The following is a 20,295-nucleotide window of genomic DNA, read 5'->3' as shown; positions in this document are numbered from 1 at the left end:
TGGTCAAGACTGATTTGCATATTGCTGGGCCTGAGCGTGGGTGGCGAGGTGAGCTAAAGAAAGATGATGGATTCAACCCAGATCTGTGACGGGAGGTGAGTGTCTGAAAAGTTTCAGCTCTGTCTATCATCTCCTTTGTTCTTGGTTGTATGACAGGGCACGCATGACTGAACCATGCATGCCTCTACAACGCCATCCTACAAAACATTAGTGTGTCTAAACCACACATTCCTTTACCACACAAGCCTTGACCACACAATTGTATGGTAAAGGTATGATTGGTAAAGGGATATGCATAGTAAAGATGACCACTAACCTGACCCCCCCTCCCCACCTAAGCCGTAAAATGCTATCCCTCTACCTTGCGCCTGCCTGGAGCCCTAAAACATACCCCAACACTGACCTTAAAGCTACCCCAACCCCTGAGGCCTAAAACCCTGCCACCATTAAATTAACTACCCAGCCTCTAAGACCTAAAACCACCCCATCCCTAACAACTCCTCCCAAACCCAGCCCTTAAAACTCCCCTGAAACCTTTCTCCCGCCCTGAGCCCTAAAACTATACCCTGCTTTGAAAACTACCCCTAGCCCTAAAACTGACCCCACCCCTAAAAACTACCACCCACAAACCCAGAACCCCTTACTTGTAAGAAGTCGGGAGCTTCCTGTTCCAACGCTTCCTCTTCTTCTCCCCGCCCATCTGAACACTAGAGCACTATCTGCCTTTACCACTCATATGCATGGTTAAGGCAGATGCGTGGTTCAGGCAAGCATGATTACGCTTGTGGGGAAACGGCACACGTGGCTCAGCCTGCATTGTTATTGATGTTTCCCTTGCATGACCCTTGCATAAACACTGGTTTGAGCAAGTGCTGTTTTTCGAAGTTGGGTGGTATTAATGACCCCGGTAAATACCTCACTCTTTGTTAAATGTCTGCATGGGAAAAGTTTACAATATTTACAGTCCTACGTGGATTTTGGTTTGCTAATTATCCAAATCCTCCTCTTATTACACAAAAATTCTGAATAAGTGCTATTTGCCACACCGATTGATAACTTACCCTAGGTTATCATTATTGATCCAGTGCTATATATAGCAAATTTACTCAAAATCAAGGCCAAAGACGGGTAATAGTCCCAGCCTTTATGTTATGTAAAGGCTTCTCTTGACTTTGGCTGTACAAAGTCCGTATATAGTTTGTAGATTTTTTTAAACCTTTGTTCCAGGAAAAACGATGAAAAGTTGCCTTCTCAATTTTCTTCGGGATAGTAACAGTATATTTTCCAAGTAGCATGTTTTGATGCACCGGATTTGTTCAGTGTGCTCAGGTTATCCCAGGAGACTGCACATCCTATTGTTTTTAACGTTGGCTCAACATGGTCCAGACATTTTATTTTTGTAGCGCCTCTTCTTAACATAATATCACGCTGCAATTTTAAATTCACATTGACTGCAGAACTTGTACATTCTAACCCAACATAGGTGGATTTCTGACTCAATGCTGTGTAAATCCAGTCCAATCATAAGGCCTTCATCAGGTTCCCTTTATCTCAGTGTGTCTTTTTGAAGCTCCATAAATTGGCCCTTAGCATTGTACGAGGTAACCGCTTGCCATATATGAAAGCAGCTGTTGGAAAGTATGTGTGAAAGAATACCCTGGAAATACGATACACTGAGACTGTTAATGGTCTGTATTAACAGATGAGGGTCAGGAAACCAGGCATCCTCCTTAAGCCTGGATAGATGAAGAAAGGAAAACATTAGGGAGTTGATCCATGCTTAAAGAGAGGCTGAGATGTGTGGAGAAGAAGAAAAAACTGAAGGATAATTGGAGAAGTAGAGTTAGTACCTGGAGACATGAGAGATAATTGAATAAGAGGAGTTTGAGCTCAGATTTGACCAATATAGATGTTTGATTACCATACCACAAGTTCCTACCTAAAATAATTAAAAATATCCCTAGCATAGCAGCAGTGATGGTGTGGAAAATACATTAGAAAACTATTTTCATTTCTTACAGCAGAGTAGATCCTAAAATGTAACATACACCACAGTATGATCATCAATCCGGTCAATGACGCTAGGAAATATATATAACCCTATCCCAATGTTTGTTTTGCCTTTTCACTCTTATTCCTTAATGAAATTAAATGAAATGAATTTTATTTTTGTGAAACGAATTTATGCCCGGATGCATCTTGGCGCTAAACTATGGAAGGAAAAAAGAGAGAGCTGCAATGGCCTATTATAAAGGGTGAACAACCTTTACAACAAAACTTTTACAACGCACTACCATTACAACGCAGGCATTACAGCGCAAACCATTACAACGCATTGCGCTGGGGGGGGGCGCTCTAGGATAGGGAATAAGTTTAATTTTCTATCCAACACCTTCCCTAGTGTCCACGGGGACTGGAGTTGGAATAGAAAATAAAACTTTTCACTATCTAGCACCTCTAAGCGCTATGCGTTGTAAAGGTTTGCGATGTACAAACCGCGTTGTAAAGGCATGCGTGGTAAAAGCATGCGTTGTAACGTCATACATCCATTATAAAGGGGCCATCCAGTGAGTGATGTCACAATACATATCAAAACCCAAGCAGACGTAAAACAAAGCAAGATTCTAAATTGGGCAATGTTGGTGATTATTCGCTATGCACGACTGGATAAAGGACTGCATAAAGAGAATTGTTTTATCTCTACATTGGATGGCTCCTTTAAACATGCAAGAAGAGAGAGCAGATCACAGACATGCTGTATGAAGAATAGCAGGCAACTATAAAAAAGGTGTTACATCTTTTATTGGTAACCCCCAGAACTGACATGTATGGGGGACTCACTACCAGGTGCACTCAAAGCCTTCTTTCATATAAGAACACACACACAGATGTGCGTACACTCACGCGCCTCTATCACTTGAGTATAATTAAAAGGTGCAATTCTTGACACACTGCACAGATTTACAATGGAGGGTATGTATGTAGCCTTTCTAGTTTGAAGTGAAGGTAGAAAGGCATGCGTGCCCTGACTTCCGATCAGCTACCATGGAAGACAGTCATGTCGTGGCCTGCACATTCAGAACTGTCTGAAGGGGCATTCATGGCACACTTGTGCAGGAAAAAAACACAGTTTGTCATAAATTATCATGAGTATGTTGTCCTGGTGCTATAAATGAGACAAGAGGATAAAGCTTTCTCTAGTCCTCCCCAAGTATTTAACATACGCACATGTAAAAAGGGAAAAGTCTCAATGTTCATTTAATTTTTCACAATCGGCGTTCAGGAAATCCTTAGGGTTTATAAATACTGCCCTCACCCACTAGTTAGTGGCATGCTTCATCATAGGGCCGCTTCTACACCCTTCTGCAGGCCAACATACTGGGTGGAGTGCAAAACAGTTTTCTTTCTTTTTTTATTCTAGGGATCCATTTATGCAGAGGCAGTGATTCAACTAAAACTATTTAGGAGGGTACCCTCTTAATTACTTTATTCCTAGGTCCTTCCTGATAGGGTTACACATATATAGTTATGGGTATACTTAAGAAATTAGCATACCTGTCACCCTCTCTTCTTGTATCGACATTTCTGCCAAATTCTATAGCCTACTAGGGGTCTTTGGCATTCCTCAGGATATAGATCCTGTTTTTCTAGCCTCCAAAAATATTCTACAAGTGAAGTTTTCGTGTTTACTTACCTTTTCTGTTGTGGTAACACGCCAGGAGCTTCCTGTAATAAAATTGTAACCTACTAAGTCTTTATAAATGCAGACCATTCATTTTACATTATAGGTTTTTATAGTTAGCTCATCTTGCTCCTGTGAATTGCCCCATTCCCAGATTGTTATAAACGTTCTCACTTTAATTTGTATGCACATTCATGTCTGTTTGTATTATATGTGCTCTCCTTTCACTCACACATATCACCAAACCACATGCAGGGATCATGACTCACTTAATTTATAGAAAAACACCATTGTACTTAACTTGTACAGTCGAGCGACCATGTTCCTCTAATGGGGAAACAGTCTATCTCTTACCCGAGTTTCACATATCCACTCCAGAGCCCAGGGTGAGAGTGTGACGTCGTCCTGTCGTCACACTTTATAAATGACACATACATGCATTATTTGCAATACCTCTTGTGTATCAATTGTACCTCGCAATGTGTATATCATTTTGACAATACCAGCATCCAAGTCGATGAATGAAATATGAGGCACTAGCAATTTGTCAGAGGGAAAGACGACCGTGCCCATCTCACCTATTCTCCAAATATTATTCCTTTCCTTCTTGCTTGTCACCTGCTCTTTCTCTAGTTAACATTGTCTTTTTTTATGGAGGGGTAAAATCATCGCTTTTATGCTCTGTCGTCACCCTCTTCTAATAGCTATCACCCTCATTACAAGTGATCCTTCCCAATTTTTCCTCCTTATTAATATTTTATAAAGTTCCACAGACACAATGAATATTTCTTAGTCTCCTTTATCTCTTTGGCTCTCTCTTCATCCTCTGTCTTCCCCTTAGTTAATATGTTCTTCAATTGTATTCTTTGCCCTTTCAACATTTCCTAATCTCCTTGTCCTGTTTTTCTGACACCTTTCCCAGTTTGCACCAGTACCAGTTTGAAATCTTCCACTTGGTGTACATGGTGGAAGACTTCCTTCAATATTAAGCATTACGCTTACATTGGATGTCGCCCATTGCTGGCAAGATGGCTAGTTAAACACTTGCCCTACTCTTGATGTTAATTTATTCTATTTGCCTGCAATCCTCTCGGTCATTTTTGATTTCTTGAGTGTAATTGAAGGAAGCCTTGTGCAGAGAGCCTTTAGGGCAGAGGTCTTCAAACTTTTTTGCTCTGAGCCCCCCCTAAGCAAAATGTTTTGAGGTCGGGCCCCCCTAAAAAGCTTTAAGGCAACGATTGGTGGAGTAGGAGGGACATGGCTGTGTGCATGGGACAGGGCTTATGAGATGATTTCCGGAGTCCTTTTTCAATAGCTCATACCCACACTAAGTATGATACTTATAAAACAGCAAATGCATCAAACAAAAACACGTATGGTCCCAAAAATACTGCTTCCCATAATTGGGGTGTTGTGAGCCCCTCAAACTCTTGGACCCCAATGCAGCTACACCTGCTGTATTATTGATAACAAACAAAATGGTTCTGTTGGGTAGAGAAAACAATTCCTTTGGAGGAAGCTGAGAACAGCTCCTAAATGTATAACAAGCAAAACACTCTCTGATATGCAAAGTTTTTATATGTATTAAAAACATGAAAACAGAAACAATATATAGGAATTACTTCATTCCACTACATTACTAGTAAACACTTTAAATTCGTGAATGGTGACAGTAGTGATTAGGGTGACAAGTGCAATATATGGTGACACTTATATACACGATGAATTATTTACAATAAAACCACATGGGGAAAGGACCGGGGGAGGGAGGGAAACGAGGTATTTTCCGTCGTTTTTTGAGGCCAGTCTTTTTATAAGTAAATATTCCAAGGAAAACCAATTGGTTAATGTCCAGGTTCCTGGAGTTTAGCTTGGCCAAGATAAGAGCGTCGACGTTTCGACCCTGGTTGCGCCCCAGTTGGTGGTCGCGGCGGGTCTTTATCAAGACAAAGGGGCTGGAAAGAAAAGGGGAGGTGTCAGAGAGGTGCTTGTAAACTACGTCAATAATTGACCTGAGAATCAGGGTTACTTACAAGGGAAAGGTCAGGAGGTGAGTTATTCCAGGCGGTCGCCAGTTGGTCGACCTAGATAGAAGGAGAGCCTTTTAGCCACATGAGGTGTGGAAAAATCGCACCCACATTTCAGTCTCACATTAAAAACGTGAGAGCCCCACGGAGCGACTTTCGCTATAAATCAGTCTCCTTGTCAGGATTCGAATTGCAATAATTAAGTTCCGTTTAATTCTTAAATATAGTTGATTGCACGAAGGCACTTCCCTTAACTCAAACAATTCACTTAGGCACTTAAATTTTATATTATGAGTTAACACAAAGGTTTTTAATGTGAGACTGAAATGTGGGTGCGATTTTTCCACACCTCATGTGGCTAAAAGGCTCTCCTTCTATCTAGGTCGACCAACTGGCGACCGCCTGGAATAACTCACCTCCTGACCTTTCCCTTGTAAGTAACCCTGATTCTCAGATCAATTATTGACGTAATTTACAAGCACCTCTCTGACACCTCCCCTTTTCTTTCCAGCCCCTTTGTCTTGATAAAGACCCGCCGCGACCACCAACAGGGGCGCAACCAGGGTCGAAACGTCGACGCTCTTACCTTGGCCAAGCTAAACTCCAGGAACCTGGACATTAACCAATTGGTTTTCCTTGGAATATTTAATTATAAAAAGACTGGCCTCAAAAAACGACGGAAAATACCTCGTTTCCCTCCCTCCCCCGGTCCTTTCCCCATGTGGTTTTATTGTAAATAATTCATCGTGTATATTAGTGTCACCATATATTGCACTTGTCACCCTAATCACTATGTCACCATTCACGAATTTAAAGTGTTTACTAGTAATGTAGTGGAATGAAGTAATTCCTATATATTGTTTCTGTTTTCATGTTTTTAATACATATAAAAACTTTGCATATCAGAGAGTGTTTTGCTTGTTATACATTTAGGAGCTGTTCTCAGCTTCCTCCAAAGGAATTGTTTTCTCTACCCAACAGAACCATTTTGTTTGTTAATCGCATATACCCAGGTTCTGAGGGACACAGGGTCACCCCTTTTTGCTAAAAGTATTATTGATAACAGCAGTCCTGAGAAGCAGGCTATGTCCTTTACATCTTTGACCTCTTCCCCACCATGCCTGACCATCCCTCCGATTTTGAATAAGGTTCTCTGTCCCTTTCAGAAAAAAATAAAGCTCCCACACATTGTCTCCCTTTTTTCTGCAAAGGTGCGCTCGGTCCTAATGCTAAAAAGTAAAATAAGCTCCCATGCCCCTTTTTAACGGTTGACAGTGATAACTGTGATGCAGTGGGCCCCTGTCCTGCTGCATCTGCTTAATTATTGATAACCAGCAGTGGCCACTTACAAACCTGGCAGCAGTACCTTTCTTTCACTAATGAATTGCCTTTTTTAAAGAAAAAAAGGGGGGAAAAAGCCACTTATATTACCGCATTTGCTACGTAATCCATCATCTACTGCATAGAACTGCAGATCCATTTTTTCAGTGCTGTAAACTAAAGTTTTGGGTGTCAACTCCCGTATAGATTCGATGTCTATCCAAAGGAACTCTGACTTTGGTAATAAATTATGAGGCCTTATTCTTGGCCAGGTGTTTGTCGGTTTTCAATATTTCTATTGGTCTGAGAAAGAGTCTTTGGAGACAATCCAAAAATTCGGCACTGGAGAGACATCAGAATAGATCGGTTGCAGATTACTAATATGTTTTTAAGACTCAGGGAAAATGTTGTTCAGTAAAATTTCCATGCATTTTACTTTAATAATGGATTAGAAATGAGGAAAAATAGTCAAAGGCATTTGAGCAAGGACATTGGAGGCAAAACTATAAGTACCCCCTCCCAAAATTATGTTGTTCCTGTTTCATCAAGACAATTTTCCATGTTCCTATAATCTGTTTCCTGCTCTTTTTTATAAATTGAACCTATGCTCTTTCATACTGTGGAAACAATGGTAAAAATATATCTGTCGCAACCATGGCATACAATTTTAAGAGAAAAAATATTAACACTTCCTTTTGAAATCCCTGAAGATGGAATTTTTGCATGAGCGCATATATATTGATACTAGGATCAACAATACTTCTGAAATGTTGTTAGGAGAAATATTTTGCTAGATATTGGTCCAAGAGAGAATTGCAAACCATAGTTACCGGTCCATTTATCAGCTTATGGAAATAACAGGTGCAGGTCATAAAACAATATTCAGTTTTAAATCTAACATGCAGACATGTAGGGGAAGTGTATTACCGCTAGGGATAAAACCCTTAACACTTAAGGAGTTACATTTTGTGACAAACCGTGTTTCTACACTCAAAGTGATATACATATGATACATGAATTGATTATATGACCTTTTTTTGCAGTTCATTCGGTAATTTAATTTGCAGAGCACATTTTAGATCTTCAGTAACAACCTTGACTCACTTAGCAACGCAGACAGATTTGTTAATAACAGACGGAAAGTGTGTCAGGGTGCCTTGGAAGCAGGGAGCGGAATGACGTATTTGGCGTGCCACTTGATAGATGGCCGTCTGGCGCATTCAGTTTGATATTATAAGAAAATGAGTGGATCCTGTCAATTTCTGTTCATTTAGAACTCTGTTGTAGAAACATGCAGCAATAATTAAATGTGCTGTTATATATTACTTTCAAATTAGCTGATAATTAAACATTTTTACAGTAAAACCAAAGTATTGTTCCTTAAAAACCATGTGTACTTTTAAAAGAAATTATGAGGTTGACATATAGAATATTCTGCAAGCTGTTTCTAAATGTGTTGTATTATTAACTGTATAGATGATGCCAGTTTTGATGTAGGATATTTTTTGGGGATTGGGTGACAGTTTTGGTCTTGAAACACATGACAGGTAGACCTTTGGTGGAGCCATTTCTTTAGAGCACAAAGGTCGTTTGTGGGAAGGCTGCAGAAGATGGTGACATTCCGGTATTTGCCACTAGGCGCCTGGCTTGGAAAATGGCATCATTGTTATTCAGGTTCGGGGTGAGGTGCTGAGTCGGTGTTTTGAGTGGAAATATTTAGATTCATTTGACATTGTTTTAAAAAAATGTATTCCAATGCAATGAGGCCTATTGACCAATGCATTTTGGAGTACTGGTAGTCCTACTACATACTCACAGTTCACAAAGGTAAGGTATGGGTCGAGAGCCCCATCAGCTCCTGCCCTATACCATATGTACCGAGCCCTCTGCCAAGAGCGTGAAGAACTCTGCATGCAAAAGTCAAAATATTGTTTGGAGTGAATAAGTGAGTAGCAAGGTGGAATGTGAACATTTTCTTTGGAGATGCTGTCTATAGGCAGGGCAAGACTATGGTGTTCACTAAAGGAACATGCAAACTATGACAAAAGCTCTCATTACTCTTTTGAAATATGTCTGCTCCATTGCATGCAGTTCTTTTTTAATAATAGTCTGTGTGATTTATTTTATTAAATATTTGCACAGCTCCATGCTGATCACAGTATTTGATGTAAACATTGAAAAGGCGTTGTACTAACCGATGGCTTGTGAAGGGGAGGGAGGATTTGAGCTCAATTAGTATTTATTTAAACACACTTTGTATTATGATATTTTGGGAATAATTACATTTTAATTTATATATCGTTTTATAGCTAAACTGTTTTTTAATAGCTTTTTGAACATAGGGTCCTAGAAAAGGATGATAATGTTGGCCTTAGGAAGTTCAAACACTCTGTAGTTATGGACCTGATGCACTTTCCATTTTTGGTTTGCACTTAACTTTGACACCATTTGATGCGTCTTCATCAAATGTGGCGCTCGTTTGGTGCATCCGGCTAAGATTCGTCAATACACATTTCTTGCAGATCTGTGCAGAGGAGGAAAAGTAAAGAAGCGTTTTCCAATTGAGCTCCTGTAAGAATTTTTCCTGAACATATTTACAGCAAACTTGCTTATGGTATGTCATGTTTCATGAGGGTTCTCACAACTCTCCCTGTACTCAGTTCACAATTATAATCTTAGACCTGGGGAAAGTTCACACCTCTACAGTTGAGCGCTTTGCAGTTGTTTTCTGCATACTTGAGGTCTGATTCAGCTCTCCAAGTGACAGAGGAGCTGGGAAACTAGCAGTTACCCAGTGCTCTTCTTTTAATCCCCACCCCACACCTTCGGGTAAGGCAAGGGAGAGGAGAGATAACTATGCTCCCCATCGCCCTAGGCAAGATAAGGGGAAGAAGGCACAAAGTGCCTCTGCACTTTAGTGAGACTAATAGTTCCCCACACTCTTGAGCAAGGCAAGAGAGAATATCGCTGGCCCCAAGTCAATGTTGAAGTCGTTGGTGAGACACTACCACCCTTGAACCCAATGGGGAGTGGAGTGGCAAAACCAGCACACACACAAATATTTCCAATCTGCCATTAGGCAAGGTTGGAGGATGTGGAGGCTTTTTACCATACATCTGAAAGAAGACTGGGTAGGATTAAATTAACTCCTACACCATTGGGCAAGATTGTGTTTTTCGTGTGTGATTGTTTGGGTGTCAAAGCCATTTTATCTTGTCATCTATATCTAGCCTGTCAGGCAGGCAAGGGAGAGATGTACGTAAATAGGCGTGCCACTCCCCCCATATATACGCAATGCATCAGTTGGTCTTCAACCATGCTGCTCCTTTTCTTTTTTAGTTTTGCTCCCCTCCTTCCCTATATTTGCAGACTCAGAGATGGATGGGAAAGGAGGATTTACTATGTATGTATCAGTCCTTTTTTTATGATCATCATTCACAATTGTTTCATGTTTTTTATCTGGAGTGTGCGAGGCACAGCGATATATGCAGTACCCTTACATGTGTGATTTATACTTATATTTAGCATTCTAGATCAGGAACGCTTAAATGAAAAATCTCCAAACCAAGAAAATGCACTGAATGAGAGTAAGGGAAGCCATGCTGTGAAAATTTGGTGACCTTCTAACACTGTTTTGTTTTTGTGCACACATATTTGGTGAACTTCTAACACACACATTACCAGGGGAAAACTTGGGGTATTTTGAAACATGACAAGTTTTGTTGCCTCCTTTAAAATGTTGGAACCGTCCGAATAATCTGCACCTTCTTTGGTATGTTTGAAGCCAACTTTCTGTCATGAATGATGGTATATGTGGGGTTATAAGCAGAGCATGGTGAGGTTCAATTTTCTACCTGTAACTGGCAAATATAAATGTTTTTTAGATATTGTTTTTGATGGGAAATCAGGTTATTAGTTGTGCAGAATGTGAGGCCTGCACAATTGATCCAACGGCTGAAGGCAATCATGTAATATTCACACTCCTCGGAAGAAGTGCATTATAATGCCCAGCGGGGCACCGTCAACTAGCTAAAAGCACCCGCCAAAAAGAATGTGAAAAGTGCCCCTAAGTTTTCAGGGTCAAGGAATTCATTACCCCTAGACCTTTCAGCATTCCCAATACTGAACCTTTTGTTTTATGGTCTGGGTGTGCAGGGACCTCTAGCGGCTAGTCCTATTGCTGCTTGCTATGTGGCCTATATTGGTTTATGAAGGACAAAAACGTTATGTTGATTTAAAAGTGCTTTATTTAAACTTGTATTGTTGACAGTGATTCTTCATAAGCATCGCAGTGATTTATTGACAATAGTAATTGCATGTATAACATGGGTGCTGACTTCAGTGATAGAATGGTGGTGACTGGTCTTTTAATGTGGTGAACTCCTTGACAAAGCCATTAGTCCTGAATGAATTTAAAGTGACACCTTCCTATATTGTAATGTGTTATCTGGGAGAGGTGGGAGGGCAGGGGGCATTGTGATTTTTGGGAGTCATGACCCATTAGGGGTCAAATGTGATGTAGCAATGTCATTGACGGTATTTCCACCAACCTTATGTATATATTTGTAAATAACTTCATAGTATTTATTAGTGTGTGTGTGTGTGTGTATGTGTGTGTGTGTGTGTGTGTGCGTGTGTAGGTGTGTGTGTGTGTGTGTGTGTGTGTGTAATGTGCCTTTCTTTTTCCAAAGAAAAAGCACAGACTGGACAATCTCTTATTAAATGTTGGTGTTGCCGGCCAGCAAATTGTGATTATTAGCCCACACCGCCTCCCATGAGTAGGTCTTGGACTGCTCTGCTTCACTACCCTGAGGCATGCGCTACAATTAAGTCCTTGGTTCCCAGTGATCAGATAATTTTGTACCTATAACTTGCATAGGCCTCTCATCCTGAAGTACTATTAACCTGATTTCCTTACAGTTTTATACCCAGACCTTCATTTTAACTCTGTTTTTGTAGTGAATTTCTGAGTTTTTTTAAAGCTATGTTAAGGCTTTAAAACCAAAGCATACCATACTTTGACTTTTATATTTGTTTTGATAAGTGCATTTTTGGATTATTTTGGTTAAATTGCACATTCAACAGTTGCTCGTGCCTAACTTGCACTGGGGGTTGCCCTTCACCTATGTCCTTTGCCCAACCGCAGAGGGCGCCCACCCCATTGTACACATGCAGCCATACAGGTTTGCTACTTCATACCAGTTATAAACTGTCTTAAAGTTGTCCCAGTTCTGTTAGGGTATTTTGGATTCGGTAAATCACATTTTATTGCGGTTGAGCACAAGCTGAAAATGTTTTCGTTTTTAGCAGAATAACACTGAACAAATAAAGAATGCAAAGTACAACTGCCTATTGAAAGGTGGGTGTGAGGCTGAAAACAATTATATATGTTTCTTGTTATAGAAATATCGTTAAGTATTATCTGCTGTGCTGTATAGGCAATTAATTACCAGGAAGCCCCCTAATATTTTTAAACTTAGGAAAAGGGTGATAATCGAATGGGGTTCCACACACATCTAGGTTTCTGGAAACAAGGAAACCAGTCTCTGCAAATAGCTGGCAGGAAAAGGCTATTTTAAACTTTATGGTGCAATGCAATTCCAAACTAATGGTAATCTTTATATTTCATCCGTATTTGGTGTCCAGTGACAATCGATGAGTAAGGATATTTTTGGAAATACGATAAATCTGTTGTGCTACTATAATATTTTGTGTTCCTTTTTATTAAGTGTTGTACGAATGTGTTGAAAGCAGAATAACATATTGTATGTAATTAGAAAAAAATTGGGCCCATCCAGAAACGTCATTTTGAAGTATGTAAAGTGATACTACAGCAGTATACTCACATACTAAAAATGCTTTTCACACACCTACAGGTAAATGCATCTGACTCTCCTAGCTTTACTGTGTGAAGATATCCTTGATGGTGGTGTCAATCTCTACAAAAGTAGATGTAGGGTTCAGAAGTAAATGTGGTAGCAACACAGGGTAGAGGCTGGAAACAGAGGAGCACTTACGACTAAATGAGAGGTGTATAGGCAAATGTAAGGAGGGATTTAGGGAGGACAGGCTAATACAGAAACACATCCACTACATCCCTAAATGTGTCAAAATAGGTATAAATGTACTCCATCCCAGCCTAGAAGTAAGTCAAGTACCTCACATTTCCACTCACGGGTACCACAGCACACTCCAATTGAAAACACTGGAGACAGTGAAATAAAATAAAACCCCATATGTGCTAAAGTTACAATATTTAGATGAGTTTGACAATATATATAATGTTAACATGTATATATAATTATTGTATGGAAAAAGTTCATACCAAACCGTACTAAAATAATTCAACTAAACTTCTAAAGTGTTGTTAAAACTGTTCAAATATTTTAAATTATGTAATAAGTTGCCGATAATAAGGAAATTGGATATATATAAATCCAGACTGGCCTTTCATTCTATATGGCATGTCTCTGGTGGGCCAAAGTCATTGAAACCAGTTTTGAATGCCAAGTTCAGCCTCTGGTGCCTCTGTCATTATACCCAGCATCCAAAAAGGATTTGCATCCGGCACAGGGGTCTTCAGTAGAGATGGAGGGAGGAAGGGAGAGAGGGAGGAAGGGAGGGAGGGCGAGAGAGAGAGAGAGAATATGAATGGGTAGAAAGAGAGAGACACATTACGAGGAGAGGAATTGAACAGGTTGTTTTGATCATTTTGCCATGGCTGCTTTCGGTTCCCCACTCTGGCTTTGTATGCATGTACACACACACACGTACAAACACAAAAAAAATATGGGTACGGGGGTACCATTTTGCTTTCCCTATTCAGGTAGAAGAAAATAGAAATTGCAGGCGGCTCATGAACCTTCCGTCAACTAGCTCTCTAGCTCCCATTTTATTTTACATTCTGAAATAAATCTACCATAGGTTTATGACAGACTCAAGGTGGTCCAGCTCCTGCTTTGGTTGACTTTGTGTTATCCTAAATTGCCTAAGCTCAGATAAGAGGCATTCAATCCCCTGGGTGAAATATGTCTGCGAGTCATTTACTGACATTGGTCTCCCCGAAATATTTACTGCCCCAGATGCCATTACTAAATCTGATAAGAGGCTAGGGAAGTCCCGCCATGAAGAGTTTAGTCTCTCCCAAAGAGTGGAGGAGTTTTTTTAGAAAGCCCTCCATTTGTAACTATTTTACTTCATCCGCAACAAGAGAGTTGGCATTTTACTTACCTTTCTTTGGAACTCTCATGGTGGGAGATGCCTCTCTTTTTTAGTTTTAGGGCAGGCACTGTGTGGTGTATTTTGTGCTTTTGTGACGGAGCAAAACACTGGGGCAGTAGCATTCCGGCCTGCCCTTGTGCAGTGGCGGCTCGCTGAGGGAGTGCGGGGTGGGGGAGGGGCAGGGTGGGGGTCTAGCGGACTCAGACATATGATGGACAGAACTCAGAGGAAGCCTTACTCTGAGTTCTGTCTGTCGTTTGTCCGAGTCCACTACCACCGACACCCTGCCCCTCCCCCGCCCCGCAGCACTCCCTCAGCTAGCCGCCACAGCCCTTGTGACGGGTCGGCTGAGCAATTTCTGTAAGATTTTATGTTCTTTTGTTAAATTTACAGATGATTCTTTTTATGCTGTCTCAAGCACATTCTGAAGCTATTTGCCTTCAAGAAATACATGGACTCCTTAACATATCTTCAAATGTTAGGCAGTCCTGATGTTTGTTACAGCATTGGTTGTTACTTAAAAATGTCTGTAATTAAGTAGGAAATTGATGGAAGGATAATGGCAGCTTGTCAACATTGTTCTGGGAACTGCTGCCAGTACAGGAGTGGTGGCGCCTCACTGCTGAGCTACTACACTTTAGTGCAGCTGCCCTTTACTGCAGGAAGCTGTGTTCTTAATCGATTTGTATTATTGTCCAAAGTTTTATCAACTGTTTTTACTGTATTTTATTCCTGTGATGTACTATATTCGTATTCTCTTCAGATTTTTATACCAAAATCAAATAAAGGTATCTTGATGATGACAGTTATTTTCTTTAAAAAAAAGTAACATTTGGACACTTTTTGTCAATATTAATATATCTTTTTTCTTTTTAAACAGCTAGAAAATGATGAAGAGAAAAAGCGTTTTGAAGAGGGAAAGGGGCGTTACCTGCAGAACAAAGCCAAACGACAAGCAGAGATTAAATCTCTCGTCCAGCAATAGTGTTTCAGCAAATCCTCAAACAATATTAGTAAATGGATTTGAAATCAAAGTGTCCATTTATGAAAAATGCCATTGTTCCGAAAATGACACACTGTCAAAACAAGTATTGTTCAACGTTGATGTTACCAGTGTTAACTTATGTCCTGAACCTGTAAAGCCAAAACTCATGTACTGTATGTGAACCGAAAGCGATTATACTACACAGTATTTTATTGTCTAGAAATCTTTTTTTGCTTCAATTTGCTCTTTGCCTCTATATATATATATATATATATATATATATATATATATATATATATATAGAAGATATATATATTAATATATCTAAATATATAACGTTTATCAGCACTTCTTAGAGTACCCTAACACAATAAAAATTGGCCAGTTGTCTTAAGCAAACTTATTTGTGTTACTCTTATTTTTCCTGCAGAGCAGCATCCATGGTCCTGTTTCCTGAATGGAACCAAATTGAGGTTTACAAGTATTATTTCTATTATCTCTGTATGGACATCATCCTTTTACACACAAAATGGTAATGCATTCACTCTGCAAACACCAAGGGATGAAGATTTAAAAAAAAAAATAATAATAATTGTTTTATATAGCGTGAACTAGACCCGAAGATATCGGGTATCAGAGCGCTTTACATAGCAGCAGTTACATTACATGAGGACACATTCATTTTTGTTAGGCACGGGGAGATTAAGTGGTTTGCCCAGAATCACAGGATGTTGAGCGTCGTCGTCGATACTCGAACCCGGTTCCCCAGCTTCGACGTTGACCGCTATAGCCGTAAGGCCAGAACCTGCAGCCAACCCAATGACACGCATGGCCACAGGCAATGTGTGATATGGGGTTGCTTGCCTGCGAGAGTTTGGACGTAGGGCATGGCCAGAGGTATGGAATCTGCTACTTTAAAATAGAGATGACAACTAGAAGCTTACATTCACAACATTAATTAAGGATTTAAGTAGTATATCTGGAAAGCTCAGGTGTCTGTTATTGATAAACAATGGGTGCAGATCCTTGTCCCTTGAAAAGCTAAGCATCCAAAACATTTTTATAGCTTGTGAACGATTTAAAAAACATTGGCTCCAATAAGGAATGCTAATGATATATCATAAAAATTCGGAATTAAATCTCTGTGTAGGGTAAAGTCAGTTGCTCCGTCTGCTGCCACTTGCTCTATTATCATCATTAGTACAAGCTATTAGATCCCACTTACTTTGTACTAAGCTTCAAAAGTTCTAACCCCAATGGGCTCCATATCAAGTTATGTAACCTAGATGACAATTTTCCTGTTTTCAATAGTATACTTAGAGTAAATGTTATCCCAGAATCAGGGGCGGCATCCTTGTTCGTCCTCTGTTTATGAAAAGAGACATGGCATTGCCTTCTTGTTACATCTAGTTGCATTGTTGTATATTGGGTACAGTATTTTCCTGTATATTATTGAAATATTTACAGGAATGGATTGATGAGACAGAATTGTTAATGAGACCAGACAGGTTTTGGTCTTGGTCTCTTGACAACAGATAATGTAAATAGGTTGATGATGTTAAATCTGGTAATGTAAATGTGGAATCCTGGTGAGCAAGTCAAGGATCACACATCAGGTCTCGCCTGAGTATCCAAAATTATTTTCTTTATTTCAATCTATTTTTTCTAGCTAACACATGTTTTGTCAGGCTCACTTTGCCACGTCTTCCTCAGGGCTCTATGTACGTGCACGGAACTCAGTATGAAATACCACGAAAGAGTCCCAATATAATGATGATGCTCATTAGTAATCTCACATCTCAAAATTTCAATTGTGTTCGATACGAGTATATCAGATAACGGAGTACTGTTATGTGTCTGTGTGCTCTCCTGCAAGTCCCATATGTACCCATTGGGCACCGCCTAGATTTGAGGGGTGTTGATGGCTACCCTTTGTCCCAGCTGGAGCATGAAAGAAAATTATATTTTAAAACTATTGGTGAATTTTGTTTGGTGAAGTATTTGTACCAAGATCTAAACTTTGGCCACATTCTGAGTATTTGTTGAATCTGTTAATGTTCATATGGCGCAGCTGTATGCTTGTTTCATCTTTTGTTCTTGGTCATTCCGCTGCATTGACCAATTTACCTCATGCTAGAAACTGGTATCCCAGGGAATTAGGCTTTGTCCTCTACCAAATCCTGTAACATCTTCATTCTAAGATCTGGGTTATATTTTGGATAAGAAATACTAACAAGTGTTTCCCAAAGGATTGCTATTTCACTTGGTCAGAAATGAGCATGTGTTCCAGAACCCTATAATTCAGGTGTAACTCATCTGAATTAAGGGCTGCTTTAAGGAGGTCTCGGATTAGGTGAATAAGGAGGCAAAATATCTCTTAATGTATGTATTCAGACAAAACAGATGTTTTCTTGTGCAGTGTCTTCTCAGTGCTTTTCAGGTTTATGACAAACTTAATCACACCATCAAAGAGACAAAATTAAAGTGGCAATGTTCTGGAAATATTCATATACATTTAGATCCCATATTGAACAGAAGTAATTGCATTTTAATCACTTGGGCCTTTGGATTGCCACTACAGTTACATGCACAAAACAATTGCTCTCTTTAAAATGTGAGGCCAATTTGATTGCCTATGCACTTCAGCACTAGGGCACCCTTGTATTGGTAACAGTGTACCCTGCACATGTACAAATCAATCAGTCAATCAAACTGTGGGTACCTGAACATAAGCTCTGAAGTGACAGCAAGGTGCCTCTCTGCTATTTCTACTCAAGCAACAGAATTTTCAAGACCCAGTTTCGGTATCAATTTGGCTTGAAACAACTTTCCTTGATTTCTAATGGCGCTTTTTTGAAGATGTCTTTTAATTCTACTTGGTCTAAACGCAGTATTGTTGGTACCCTGTTCAACTAGAGGCAAATGAGAGCATGAATCTGTCAATCGTAAAGATGTTGGAAGCAGCAGAAATCTAGTCATATGGTGCTTGGTCATGGATAAAGTTTAGAAAGAACGTTCTTCAATCTTTCATTTTTGATCCTGTTCAAAGGCAGCTATGAATAACTGATTTTCATGTTCTGTATTTAGTAAGGCCACAGCTGTGAAACTTTTGTTTGAACGCTAACACAGGGCTAATTATTTTTCTTATTAATATTGCCATTGTTTTTAGTAGTAGTAGGAGCAGTATTAGTAGTGGTACGAATAGTAGTTGTAATAGTTTAATAATTGTTTCCATGGGTGTTAATATGGGGATTTTCCAAGCTTGACTGAAGAGCAATCTAAAACAAGGAGATTACTGGCATGCCAGCAGCAAAAAAGAAAAATTCAACATTATTAGGCTATCACTAGTAAACGTCCCAAAAGCAGCATCAACTCTCCAGAGAGAGCCCCTACATTGCTGCTCCTGACAATAAGTTGGACTTTTTAATTCTGTGCTTAACTAAATAATCTTGTGTCTGCCTTTCTCTCCCTGCCTCCATATGCACCACATTATCTAAGTGCCATCATTTCGCTCCTATATGTCTTTTCTTGCTTGCTTTTTATTTGAGCTTTGCCCTTAGTCCTTTTGTTGTTTGTCCTGGGCATTTTGGACCATGGCGTCCCTGGTCCGTGTCTATTAGCCTTCACTGTCTTTTATTTTTACTCTAATGTAATGTTTATTCTGCTATACAATAATAATTGATGATGTGCATGTAGCTCCAAGTTTAAAAAGACAATTACAAAATGTGTTTCCCCTCACTTGCTAACATGGTTTTGAGGTTAACATTGTTAACATAATTTGTGTTAGCAGTAGGTCTAAAAGTGTGTTATTCTAATGAAATATGTAAAAGGTGAAATGATTTAAAAACATAATAAATTTCCCTACTACTTCTGCCTGACCCTCATATTTAAAATATTTTTTTTTTTAACAAGAGAACAAGCTTAGCATGTCAGCCTAGACAAGGGCAGAAGAGAGAAGTTTCCTTAGCTCAGGAGGCACCAGGCCAGCGTCTAATAATAGAGTCCTGCAGGTCCAAGGCCCTGTTTAGATTTTCCTATCATAACTACTTTAAAGTACAAGAGAAAAAAATATTGATTTATTAGTCCTACAGCTTGCACTGCGGGTTTTGTTTATTCCTGCCTAGCTGCGCTGTACTTGCTATTTGACCGGCCTTGTTTATTGATTTAAAAAGAGGCCTTCCAGGGTTTTCTGACTCTGAGTGGGCTCAATATGTCCATCCTCTCCCCCTGTCTCACAGGGTCAGCTGCACCAAAACATAAAGGAGTCCAATAACCACTAATAATCCTCTGTGGACTTAGCTATGCAGCCATTGTCCTCTGCAAGGTGCCCCTGCCTCACACCCACTCTATGTATACCTTCTTTCACGTAGACCTTTAATGACCTAGATGACAGCTCCTTCAAAACTGGCAAAGGTATTTGCAAATGTCAGCACCTTCAAGTGCTGTTTTCCATGGTAAAGAATGTCCCTTACTTCAATGAGGTCCTTCACCAGTAGGACTGGTGCAGTTTCTCTAACGATGTCAGGGGCAACCTTCTATATGATAATCAAATAAGGAATACTCCTCATCCTGAACTCCAAATATTGGTGATGTTGTCCGTGGGAATCCCTTTCCTGACTCTTACCCATATTCTCTCTTTTGCTCAAGCCAATCCGTAAATAAAAAATCTTTTTTAGACCTTGAGTATAAGTCTCTGTGTCAGATCCATTAGGGGGGCCAGAGGGCAGACAGTCTACTGGGCCACAACCGTGTTAAGGTGATTTACCACTGGTGTCCTGGGGTTTGTCCTATTATAGTTCTGCAAACTGGGCCAAGTGCAACCCATTCTCCGCCTGATCCAATAATTATGTTGCCCAGCCCAGTGCCTTATTACTACATCAAAATTTAGTGCAACACAATAAATTGGGGTTTATATGCAAGATTATATATGCATCTAAGATGCCTAGTAAAATGACCCACCTGCCATTCCTCCTTTTCCCTTTTTCTAGGAATTGGTATAGTGTCTATAGCACTTCAAATCTAGTCATAGACTCAGATCAGGAATAGGCGCAGTTTAGTAG

At 39.8% G+C, this 20,295-nt stretch overlaps 1 protein-coding gene across 2 annotated transcripts in view; it reads left to right on the top strand.

Annotated features, from left to right (window-relative positions):
* Positions 1–15,519, top strand: part of ACOT7 (acyl-CoA thioesterase 7) — a 1,079,233-nt gene extending 1,063,714 nt beyond the window's left edge. For both annotated transcript variants that reach the window (XM_086921579.1, XM_086921580.1), the window contains one exon: positions 15,131–15,519. In XM_086921579.1, the coding sequence (XP_086777705.1) occupies positions 15,131–15,235 (105 nt within the window). In that variant the 3' untranslated portion in view covers positions 15,236–15,519. The remainder of the gene's footprint in view (positions 1–15,130) is intronic.
* The last annotated feature ends 4,776 nt before the right edge of the window (positions 15,520–20,295 follow it).

Source organism: Lissotriton vulgaris, chromosome 5, assembly GCF_964263255.1.
Source record: "Lissotriton vulgaris chromosome 5, aLisVul1.2, whole genome shotgun sequence".
Classification (NCBI taxonomy): domain Eukaryota; kingdom Metazoa; phylum Chordata; class Amphibia; order Caudata; family Salamandridae; genus Lissotriton; species Lissotriton vulgaris.
Note: the sequence above shows the minus strand (reverse complement) of the source record. Positions and strands in the feature narration are given on the sequence as shown.